Source organism: Alosa alosa, chromosome 10, assembly GCF_017589495.1.
Source record: "Alosa alosa isolate M-15738 ecotype Scorff River chromosome 10, AALO_Geno_1.1, whole genome shotgun sequence".
NCBI classification, from domain to species: domain Eukaryota; kingdom Metazoa; phylum Chordata; class Actinopteri; order Clupeiformes; family Clupeidae; genus Alosa; species Alosa alosa.
This window is the reverse complement of record NC_063198.1, coordinates 28,896,658-28,907,777: the sequence shown is the minus strand read 5'-3', so window position 1 is coordinate 28,907,777 and position 11,120 is coordinate 28,896,658. Positions and strand designations below refer to the sequence as shown.

The window sequence follows — 11,120 nt, the reverse complement described above, 5'->3', positions numbered from 1 at the left end:
AAACTTAAGTCAAGTCAGACCAGTGTCTTTCCAAAAACGTTTAAGCCCATCTGTGAATAGGCCACAAGTTCCTGCTCAAAGATGCTCACACAAGAACAAAGTATGCCTCAAGTAGTAAATTATATTGAACTCTAAGTGAGCTTGTGAAAATAAGATGGTTCCCCTCAGTTGCTGAGTTTTTCCACTATGGCTTCAATCCACATGCAATGAGAAGTCTACTAACAGGACACAGCGGTATTTAGACTTGAGCCAAGGCCACACAGGTTAATCCAACACCCTAGATGACCATCAAATGCTGCAAAGACACACAATAGTAATTACTCACAACTGTCCTTATAGTAAAATGTGTACACAAAGAGATCAAAGACAAGAAATATAATTCATATTGGAGTGTTTACAGGGAATATCTTCTTCAATGGGTACACAGACATTATATTCTGTATACAACTTGCAACACTGTCACAAGCAAAAAAAATACTGAATGCAAATCACAACACTCAAAAAAAAAGTAAACAAAATCTTGGATGAGTGACTCATCACTTCCTGAGCCATTTAAAAAAAAAAAAAAAAAAAACATTCATGAATCATGCATTAAACATTTACGATCAAACCCTTTAGGGCACTTAAAACAGAAACAATACATTTTTAAATCCATTTACAAATAAGCCATTAGGAAATTAGACCAAAAACAGCCCTGAACATTCTACTGCTCTCAATCTAATCCGTTTTACTGTGTATAAGGGTATGAAAGTTCATACATTGATATTGCTTTGATGTTTTGGTTTTGTTGGCTCTTTCCATGAATGTGTGGAAGAAGAGTTTACTTCACTAAAATGATTACAGTACATTGTTCTGTAAAAGAAAAGAAATGTGTTGGAAAATATTAAAAATGAAGATTTAAACACTAAAAGGAAGGAAGAAAAGCAGATATGGTCAAGCTTATCAGAAGCGGTGTCCAAGGAACTATCATTATAACTATGCTGCTAAGGGATTAGGGCTAAAATGAGTTCAGATTTCTGGGCAAATCCATTCCCCGAAAAATGTAAACACTGCAAAGATGTACAGTGTACCAGCTCCCACCTCTACTTTCGACATACTGTCCAACAATGACCAAGACTATTACAGAGAAAGTCATAAAACCTTGGATTGCATTGTTCTCTCAAAACTGCACAATATTTGACAAACCACACAAAAATAGAGTGAGGAATATGTGAGGTATTCTAAAGCTTGCAGTGCTGTATTTGTTGTTAGGAGCCAGGCTATTTTATAGATCAACATGACCATGGTCACAGCAGCTTCAAATGCTCAAACCCTCTTGCTTTTTTCACAGCACAGCAGAGTCCTGTCTTCAGAGTCTTGTGTTAATGTCGTTAGGGAATTTTACACAAATACAGAAAAGTTGCTGGGGTTATTTATGTCTCTGTGTGTTTGTGAGTGTGTGAGTGTTAGTGTTAGTGATATGTGAACTTCAGTTCAGACACTTCCACCACAACATTTCTGCATTTCATGCTAACATGATCAAGTTCTCACCCCATGCAACATAAACTGTTTTCTATGTATCCCCAGTCTATATAAGGTAAAACAACATGAGCATTTCCTCTGAGTCAGTCATTTCGTCTGGTGTTGAAAATGGAGAGACAGAGTTAACTGCAAATCTAAACCACAAACTTGCAGCATAATCACATAATCAACTGAGTGACTAGAACGTCAGACTGTCCTCCAGTATCTTCCAACACGTGTTAAACTAATACCTTATTCAGTTTTACTTCAACGTCCAAGTGATGGCCTACGTTACTATTGCACCCAGACTACAAAATGTCCTCCACTCCATGGGCAAAGATCATGACGAGACCAGGCTCAAGGATCATGTCTTCAGCCATGTGTTGGTTCTCACAGGCCAACACCACCACTGCCTGTTTTCCCGGGATGCGCTTAGCCACGTACAGTTCGTAGTAGCGGCGGTTCATCTGCCGCGTTTCCAGCGTGGCCAGTCCGCCGGGCCAGTTCCGCTCGTGGGCGTTCTCGATCAGATCGCCAACGATGGACGGCGGGCAGCCGCTGTCTACCAGCGAGCGTCGGATGACTGCCTGTAGAACAGCGTCGGGCGTGGAGATCATGCCTCCCCATCGGGTCACACGAGCTGGCTGCAATGAACCCACCCACCTGCAGGGGACAGTGTTGTAGGACAAGTCATTACAAGTCCAATTACACTCATTACAATCAAGTTACTAGCCTGGTTTAATTTCACTTCGTGAAGAGAGTCTGGGTACTCTCATTTGGAAAATGTTTTGTAATGGGCATAGACTTTGCTTTAACTTTGAAATCGTTGGTTTGGTCTAACCAAGCACATTGATCAGAGATTCTTAACGTTACTTCCTTCTTCACTTAACCATAACAAACTGATTGCAAACTCCATCTCCAGTCAGGAAACAACGCATTTACCTTTAGTGCATAAATGTACACATTCTTCACAAACACAAGTTTGCAGGTGTTACTACTACCGTTTACCACAGTCACTTTAGATTTCAAAACTTATGTCATCCCCTTTCGTCGCTGATTGGCCTACTATCAGGGAAACGGAAACACACTGAAAGGAGCCAGACTAGTAACTAGGGCTACACTCAAGTCACCACACCATGGTCAGAGAGGGTTCTATTAACATCTAAAATGTAATGGGAGCAGAGGGAATAACACATTAGTTGTTACTACAGAAAAAAAGAATGATACTCACTCTAGAATCTCATTGTACTCAATGGTCTCCTCCAGGTTCTGTAAGCTGGGGTTGGTCGTGCGAAGGGCTCGCATGTAGGCCTTCAGTAACTGGATATCACGTTTCTAAAACATAACAGTAAAAGTCCTGATTTAAGTGAAAGGGCACAAACGGCACATTTCTAGCTGGACTGTTCACGGGTCAGATTTCCTGCTACTAAAATATACTACTACTCCATTCTCCTCTCATTGCACCACTTACAACAAGTCTTGCTGATCCTAGCACTTACCACCCGTCTTGAACTGACACTCAACTGTTTAAAAACAGCACTCACTGATGCACTTATTCTTACTGTACTCTACCGTTTCTAAATTGTCCTAAAATTGTTGAGAAAATTGCTTTAAAAAAAACTTAAAACTGTTTACCATGTTGTTAGTCGCTTTGGTTAAAAATGCGTCAGCCAAATGTAATGTAATGTAATGTGATTTAATAATACTCCAAATATACACATACATTTTTTAAATGCCATTTGTGGTTAACAAAGAAGCAGAGGCGACTGTCCTAACTGCCCCATAATCATGTTCTTAATAGTGATGCTACACTGATGATCCATTATGAGATAGATAGATACTTTATTGATCCCCAAGGGGATGAGAAGATGATTGGGCCAGCAGTACAGGCCACAGACCAGACCTGCTCAGCCAGTTGGTGTTTGTGTTCTGAGGCCGTTTTCTCCAGCTCTGCGATCTTGCCTTGCTGCTTCTGAACCAAAGTGCGGAGGTGCCCCACACAGTTGTGTTGGGACAACTCATCCTTGGGAATTTCCAGCCTGCATAAAGGTTAAGGAAAGAAACCGGATAACATATAAGAACTAAATGGGGTGTTTCTCCTTTAAAAGCAGGAAACAAAGTACAGATTCCTTCAGACACATGATAACTGTGTTGTCTTGAAGAGAACTGGAACTTTCAAACAAACTCAAGAAAGTACCCAACAAAAAGCTCCCAAATTACATTAATATCTAATCTTGATCTATTCAAATGTCAGCTCCACTCAAATGTCAATACCAGCAAACAGTTAGGTGAGTCTTTGTATGAGGGAATCGAAAGGGGACTATTTGAGGATCTGTTCACTGATCTGTGTCATTAAAACACGAAACTGAAAACCACACAAACACACTCACTCACTACACACACACACACACTCACTACTCACCCACAGCCTCGCTCACACATGACTGGCTTCTTGGGGTTGTGTTCGCACTCCCTGAGATGCGACTGCAGCTGGCTGAGTCGCAGCACGGCCGTGCAGCCGAAGGCACTGTTGTCACAGCTCAGCTGCAGCTTGGACAGCATGTTGCGCATGATGCGGGGCACCGGCTGCAGCTGGGCCAGCGTGACCTGGGAGCGATCCACGGGGCAGGTGCTCTGCTGGGAGATCCATTGGGTGATGCAGGCATTGCAGAAGGCGTGCTCGCAGTCCGTGGCCTACGGGGGGCGACACCAGAGTCAGCCATTTCTGGGACGTTTCAGCAACATCGGCAGTTAGTTTGAAATGCAAGTGCTCCACAGTAAACCTGCAGCGGAAGCATCTCTGGGTGTTTGCGCTCTTGTTATTCTACGCGATAAAGCCTGTCAGTCTTTTATCACACAGGGTATCCTTCCAAGCAGTCTGCCAATCAATCATCAGGGAATAGCTGTGCTGCAGTGATCACAACAGGGATGGAGAACATCTAGCATTAGCATTACAACTGTCAACGTGCTAACCCCTCGCTAAGGTCAGAAGGACGTATGGACGCAGGTGCACACGCGCGCGCACACACACACACACACACACACACACACACACACACACAGGCACAGATGTGTACACAGTCACAGTGTACAAATGCACACACATGCAATCACATAGAAACACAAGGTCAGGTGAAGTGCACTGGAGCAGTGAGCGATCTGTATGCGCGTCTCAGTTTCAGCCCATCTCTGCACAGCACCTCTCAGCCTCTGGAGACTTACAGCATTATCGATTGGAAGTGGTGGCTGATGCCAAAACCATATATTACGCTCAGCGTGTGCATGTGTGCATAAACTGACTCTCTCCTCTTCATTAACTGAAGTGCAGCTATGAAGCGCCGACTGGCCCACTGCTTTCTCAGGGAAATGCGACTGTGCTCTGCATTCAGACTCCTGTATGGCTGCCAACCCACTGCGCAAGTCCCCATACAGACTGAACCAGAGGGAGACCATGCACACACACCGTCAAAATGCCGCTGAAATAACTTCTTGACCTATGCTGACATGACACATTACCAAGTGCACACACAAAAACAAACTAAAAAAACAGAGTCACTCACCTCTCTCTTAACTTATCTCATACCTGTCCACCATCAGGTTGTGGAAATATTTTGGAGCAAACATGTCTTGCATCCGAATAGCTCATCGTCACGTCTCATCGAGCTGCTCAAGGACAACTTAGCCTTGCACTCAAATCTGCAAGGGAAAAGCCATCCCCCTACCACTTCTTCTCATCCTCTTCCTTCTCTCTGCAACTCTCCTCTCCTCTCCCCTCCTATCCTGTGCTACTGCATCTCTATGAAAGCTGATCTGTCTCCCTCCTGTCCTTCCTGCTCCCTCTTCATGTGGATTCTACTCATCTGTCGGACGACCCGGACATTCTGTTTGAAGCTTTGATACACAGTTTTGCCCATTCTGATCTGTCCGGCATTAAATCCACGAAAGGAGAGCATCTCTGTGTGACAGTGGGACAGAGACACAACTACAGCTGGCATCTGGCTTGAGATATGCTGAGTCACACCCCCCCCCCCCACACACACACACCCCTTCCTGCAAGGTGACTGTGTTTAAAGGGGAATTAATATCAATCTGATTTATTTACACATGAGATAAAAACAAAGGAAACTGATCAAATGGTTATATATTATTGTGTAAGTATACCAGTGTAATCAGCTCCTATTAACTCACCACCCAAAATGATGATATATATATATATATATATATATATATATATATATATATATATATATATATATATATATATATATATATATATATGAAATATATAAGTGACATTCTCCTGAAAATACCCACTACACCTGTCTGTACATTTAAGACCAGAGTGTAAATCTGGCTTCAATAAAGACTGGAGAAGGCTTTACACCAAAATCCATCTGTGCAATATTGAAAAGAATCAGATTATGCAAAGTGTAGGCTTTTCTTAATTCTCATTACTTGAATGAACACCTCAGAGTAGTAGTAGTAGTAGTAGTAATAATAATAGATAGATAGATAGATACTTTATTGATCCCCAAGGGGAAATTCAAGAATAACAGCATCTATAATTATACCATGGCAAAAGGGTATAACAAAAGTCCCAGAAATCAGCCTCGGGAGTAAAACAGAACAGGAGACTAGGTAGAGGGCTATACCTGTACGGGCTCCTCCAGCACACCACTGCAGATGGGGCACAACAGGTCTTCATCCACATGCCCCTGGAAGCGGTTAGTGTCGTACCCCATGGCACATCACTTGGGCTGCCACAGCCTAGGGCAGATTCCAGCCATTAATTATTTTAGTGGCAAAGGAAAAAAAAAAAAAAAACAGGAGGCAGTTCACATTGGTGACACTAAGACCATCAGTACATCACTACGAGTGGTAGTAGTGAGCATTAATATGCAGTCTGATACTTCTGTGGCACAACATAACAGCAGATTTGGTAAAACAAAGCTTCAATCTTATCTTCAAACTATAACACCACATGAGTGATTATGTCCAAATAAGAATATCTTATTCATGGATTCTCTATCATACATTTGCAATATTGACTGGTAGGCCGAACACTGCATCCACAGCACTTACTGTAATTATGAAAACAACTGTCATTTCGACATCATGTATAAAGCTATTCAAGAACATTCATCTCACCCGCAATCAAACCTTATTTTACGATAAGTCACAGAAAGGTGACATTTAAGTCAGAATACAGATATGATTAGCCAGGTCATGTCACTGTCATGTTAACGTTTGTTACATTAACCGCTGCTGTAATCAGTGGAGATGGGTAAATCTGGCCATCTGATTATGCAATTTGTAGGCAAAGTTTGAACCATTTCTTACCTTACCTCGTGCAGTAGGTCTTTTGAGTTTGCCACAGACTGTATCAAAAATGGTCTCATCTGCATACTTGGAGGCAGTATTTTTTTAATAAAACAAAGTAGTGGGACGACGGCGCTATAGAGACATGGTTAGGGATTAAAACTCCTTTGTGAATGTTGTTAACAATTAAAGTTGACTGAAATCCACAGCTTTGTGGGCTCAAACGCGGTTTTAATTTCACGTTACTCGCCTGTTTCCAAAGTTATCCCGTTGTGCCTGTATCCTTCCTGTTTGCTGACCACTTATGCACACGTCCCTAAACACATGACCAGACTGCACCACTATGATTGGGTAATAACGTTGATAAACATTTAGTTTGACCAATAGGGTGTCTTTTACCAAATGTTTCCGGTAGTGTATGATGCTATGGAAAAAATAAACAAGATTACATCAACGTAAAATAAGGTTTGCTTTCCATTTCTTCCACACACTGCACACGTTGGTAAAAAATAACCATTAGCCTCAGTTAAGTGAGTGCAATTTTACCCTTACGTTTAAAAGTTTTAGCATGATAAATACCTTCAGCTCTTCTGTTGGTGTTACCCTCGCTGGCTAGCTAGCTATCGCTAACTGGTTCCTGATAGAAGCTCCCAGTTAGCAAACATTAGGCTGCAAGATGTAGAGCGCACTGGTAACGTTATTTTCTCACATGTATACTTTCAATATTTACTGTAAACGTTAATTAATATAATAACAGCAATATGCATGTGTGTACCTAACCAGCCATGTGAAATTGCCAAAAGCATTTGTTAGCTAAGTTAATAAAATTGGAACCAGTCGACGTTACCTAAACCAGTTGTCCCCTTACATTGATAGCCGCCAACACGTCAGTTCTGTCAAAGTTGTACGAGCCTATTCGAATGCAATTACTAGGCAATAATGACCATTTAATGCGTTGCAACATACTATAGATATTGTCTCCCTTGTTTTCCCCCAAGGTTTGGCGGGAACTTGATCACAACCTGTCATTTCAAGACTGTAATTTAGATGTTCTGCAAACATGACAACCGAGACCTTCGTCAAAGACATCAAGCCAGGACTAAAAAACCTTAACGTAATATTTATTGTCCTGGAAACAGGTATTGGGTTATTGCCTTGTGCCATTTTATTCTTTATTGATGATGTTTTCTTTTTAAGAGATAAATCCATTGTGTTCCCATTTTGATTCTTTTGCATGCTGTAAAACACTCTTCCTGTTGTCCATGCCTGACATGCTCATAAATAGTGTGCATAAATAACTAAGTGCCAAATTCTGTCTTACCTCTGATCTTAAAGGACGTGTAACCAAAACTAAGGATGGCCATGAAGTGCGAACATGTAAGGTGGCAGATAAGACAGGCAGCATCAGCATCTCCGTCTGGGATGAGGTGGGAGGACTGATTCAGACAGGAGACATCATCAGACTTACAAAAGGGTGAGAAGAAGACTGCCCTTACCTCTTTATGTAGAAGAGTATAAGCATGTATCTGTTTCATAACTGAAGCACTGTTTCAAACGCTATGCAAAATCTCAGTCTTCTTTTTACTGATATCTTTAGTGATATGTGTGTGTGTGTGTGTCTGTGTGTGTGCGTGCATTCGTGCATGCTTCCAGTTATGCCTCTGTTTTCAAAGGCTGCCTCACACTCTACACTGGAAGAGGAGGAGAGCTGCAGAAGATTGGAGAGTAAGTTGTTCATCTCATATGGAATCCCTGAAATGCCATATGTAAACATAATGCAGCACATGCACAAAGACATACACTGGTATACAAGTATTAAGACAAACACTGATACAGGATGGTAACTGCCATGGGATTTTATACATGGGCTCAAAATAGCTGGCGATGGTTACACACCAGGGAACCCACATTGGGAATTTAAATCATAATACATAGATTCAGATTGCTAAGAGGATGACTAACACACTGGCATTAACTTGACAAGGCAATCGAAATTGAAGATCTATAATTGAACAATGAATCATTCACACTCACTCCTACTTGCACGGCATTATAGGCACATGAACATTACACACACAATGCTGAACACAACAGGCTCACTGCTCCTTACAATGCATTATGCATGTAATTCAGCATGTATGCCATTGCCCAGTTACAGAAAGGATATAGAGAAAGTGACGAAGGTTGCTATTTAAACTTTGGCCTGAGTAGGTAACATGCTGCTGGGCTATTTCAGGTTCTGCATGGTTTACTCAGAGGTGCCAAACTTCAGTGAACCCAATCCAGAGTACACTGCCCAAAGCAACAAAGTGGTAAGAGAGAGACCACACCTGTGTTTCTTCTTTATCTCTCCATAACAGTTCTTGATATGTTTCAGCCGTGTGTGTGTGTGTGTGCTTGATCTAAAACTTCTCTGTAATGTGCGCAGACAGTGTTTGCTATGTTCAATTAGCGTGACCACCAGCCTCATGGTCTCCTCTCTCTCCCATCCTTTTCTTGTTGCCAGAGCTTGAATGACAACAGTGCTACCTCTGGAGCCTCCAGTGGTGAGTTGAGTTGCATCTGAACGCCGTATAGGTTGCCTCGCCATTGCACTGTGCAATTCATATAGACCCTTTCAACAAGATAAACAAAAACAATGCTTGAACGTTCTATTTTGTTCCCAGTCTACTTCCTCTGCATGAAGATAACATATGGAATGTTAAAACGGAAGCCTTGTGGGAACAACTATGATGCTGATAATGGAACTCTCTTGAAAGGGTCTATAGTTAATCCTGCTTAAGCAACCTCCTCATGAGCAGTGTTCATTGCAGACCATTCAGATGCTGTACATTGCTCAGATCGTAAGGGATCACATCACAGTCCACTTTATGGAGCTTGAAGAGGAGGTTATAGGATGCCACTGAGAAGACAACAGTTTTTTGCATTCCTTCAGTTCTCAGATACTTTTAGATCAGCATCCACCTTCACGTTCTTGTAAAGACAGTTAAGCTTCATTAATATGTAAATTCAAAGGTAATTAAAGATTTGTCTCGTACAATTATACAAGGTACATAAATGAATTACAATAATTAAACATGAGGAACAAATGTTGTAAACAGTTAATTGACATGTTTTAGCTGGAAGGTCAGAAAGCTGTGATAACATGCGTGGTCAAACGGTTTCTTTCAAACTTGTAAGACTTGCCTCTCTTATTAAAGGGAATGAGACAACAAATGGAAATGGAGTAACGTCTCAGACAGCTGGCAGCTCTACCAACTCCCAGACCGGAGGCCGGGCGGGTGGAACTAACGGTAATAAGGTGGTGAGCGCTGGAGGAGGGGGCAGCTCCATCAGCAATGGGAAGGAGACCCGGCGCACAGGCAAAAGATGATCGTTCTGCTAAAGAGACTCATCAAAGCCACAGACTGTAAAAACAAGGCCATCCCAACAGGTTTTAGCTTCTGTTCCCCCCCCCATTGGATTGGCTTGGACAAAAGCGCTGCTGAACATGAATGTGGAAGGTTTGACTTTGCACATTTGGAACCAAAATGAAATCAGATACCTTCTGAGCAGCTTATAAAATTACCCCAACCATTGTCTACGGTTCCCTTGGTTACAGTGGATTGACTTTGGCCCGTAGTCCAGGATATTCTGTCACCACTTTGCCAGTTTGATAAATCTGGCAGATGACTTTGGGAATTTGTGCTCTACAGCCTTCAGCTATCTCTTCCACACTTTTTCCATGGAAAGCATTACACCAAGAGAGAAGCATCACTAAGAGAAAAATACTTGCTATAGCAAGCATGCTAAGGTAAAAGTCATTCAAGGTTATCTCCCTGGAATGAGATGTCTTTCCTTTTTATATTTGCCCAGATATGTTATACATGTGTTCATCCTGTCCATAACATGCATGTAACATGTATGATTTGTTTTCATGTTATATGAACTACCTACTGGCCAGGTAAAAGTATATAACGTATAAAAGTATATAAGTAAATATAACTATGAATCAGATACAGGAATTTCCTGTATTCTGCTGTATAAATCAAAAGAAGGACATTCACTAACCCCATAAAAAATAACAAAACAGCAGACCAGTTTATTTTTATATCCTGTTCCAAAAGAGTCTTTTGTCATTTGTCATTTATTCAAACGGTAATTATGTCTGTAAAATATACCACTTTCAGCTCAAATTTAATGTGATTTGTATGTTTGTGGGAGTATGTATTTGCAGCATAATGTTACTAGATTTCATGTTTCATGTTCAGACCTCTAATGCAGCATACTGTAATGTTATATTAAACCCCTAAGACAGTATT

At 41.4% G+C, this 11,120-nt stretch overlaps 2 protein-coding genes across 8 annotated transcripts; one reads left to right on the top strand and one right to left on the bottom strand.

Annotated features, from left to right (window-relative positions):
* Nucleotides 1–360: 360 nt before the first annotated feature.
* Nucleotides 361–7,128, bottom strand: LOC125301836 (E3 ubiquitin-protein ligase NRDP1-like). Of its 5 annotated transcripts, XM_048254634.1 has the most exons (7): nt 6,153–6,237; nt 5,061–5,455; nt 4,284–4,408; nt 3,923–4,194; nt 3,404–3,539; nt 2,732–2,835; nt 361–2,163 (listed from the first exon to the last, which is right to left on the bottom strand). In XM_048254634.1, the coding sequence occupies exons 3-7, from the start codon at nt 4,296–4,298 to the stop codon at nt 1,809–1,811; spliced, it is 882 nt and encodes a 293-aa protein (XP_048110591.1). In that variant the 5' UTR covers nt 4,299–4,408; nt 5,061–5,455; nt 6,153–6,237; the 3' UTR covers nt 361–1,808. The 5 variants fall into 5 exon arrangements, with proteins under 5 accessions (XP_048110591.1, XP_048110589.1, XP_048110590.1 ...); XM_048254632.1 differs by lacking the exons at nt 4,284–4,408; nt 5,061–5,455 and adding an exon at nt 6,841–7,128 and having other exon boundaries at nt 6,153–6,267; XM_048254633.1 differs by lacking the exons at nt 4,284–4,408; nt 5,061–5,455 and adding an exon at nt 6,846–7,128 and having other exon boundaries at nt 6,153–6,267.
* An 89-nt stretch (nt 7,129–7,217) lies between these two features.
* On the top strand, nt 7,218–11,118 carry nabp2 (nucleic acid binding protein 2). 3 transcript variants are annotated; one of them, XM_048254637.1, is made up of 7 exons: nt 7,218–7,284; nt 7,818–7,958; nt 8,155–8,293; nt 8,473–8,544; nt 9,056–9,131; nt 9,326–9,365; nt 10,020–11,118. In XM_048254637.1, the coding sequence occupies exons 2-7, from the start codon at nt 7,880–7,882 to the stop codon at nt 10,190–10,192; spliced, it is 579 nt and encodes a 192-aa protein (XP_048110594.1). In that variant the 5' UTR covers nt 7,218–7,284; nt 7,818–7,879; the 3' UTR covers nt 10,193–11,118. The 3 variants fall into 3 exon arrangements, with proteins under 3 accessions (XP_048110594.1, XP_048110596.1, XP_048110595.1); XM_048254639.1 differs by having other exon boundaries at nt 7,270–7,349; XM_048254638.1 differs by lacking the exon at nt 7,218–7,284 and adding an exon at nt 7,409–7,510.
* The last annotated feature ends 2 nt before the right edge of the window (nt 11,119–11,120 follow it).

What these genes read in the sequence shown, in the direction of transcription:
- LOC125301836 (XM_048254632.1), bottom strand. Translation starts at nt 6,242, where the DNA reads ATGGGGTACGACACTAACCGCTTCCAGGGGCATGTGGATGAAGACCTG. An exon ending in ATGTGTGAGCGAGGCTGTGG is followed by an intron (nt 3,540 to 3,922) that starts GTGAGTAGTGAG and finishes ACCTTTATGCAG; the next exon opens with GCTGGAAATTCCCAAGGATG. An exon ending in GAGTACAATGAGATTCTAGA is followed by an intron (nt 2,164 to 2,731) that starts GTGAGTATCATT and finishes TGTCCCCTGCAG; the next exon opens with GTGGGTGGGTTCATTGCAGC.
- nabp2 (XM_048254637.1), top strand. Translation starts at nt 7,880, where the DNA reads ATGACAACCGAGACCTTCGTCAAAGACATCAAGCCAGGACTAAAAAAC. An exon ending in ATCATCAGACTTACAAAAGG is followed by an intron (nt 8,294 to 8,472) that starts GTGAGAAGAAGA and finishes GCATGCTTCCAG; the next exon opens with TTATGCCTCTGTTTTCAAAG. An exon ending in TACCTCTGGAGCCTCCAGTG is followed by an intron (nt 9,366 to 10,019) that starts GTGAGTTGAGTT and finishes CTCTTATTAAAG; the next exon opens with GGAATGAGACAACAAATGGA.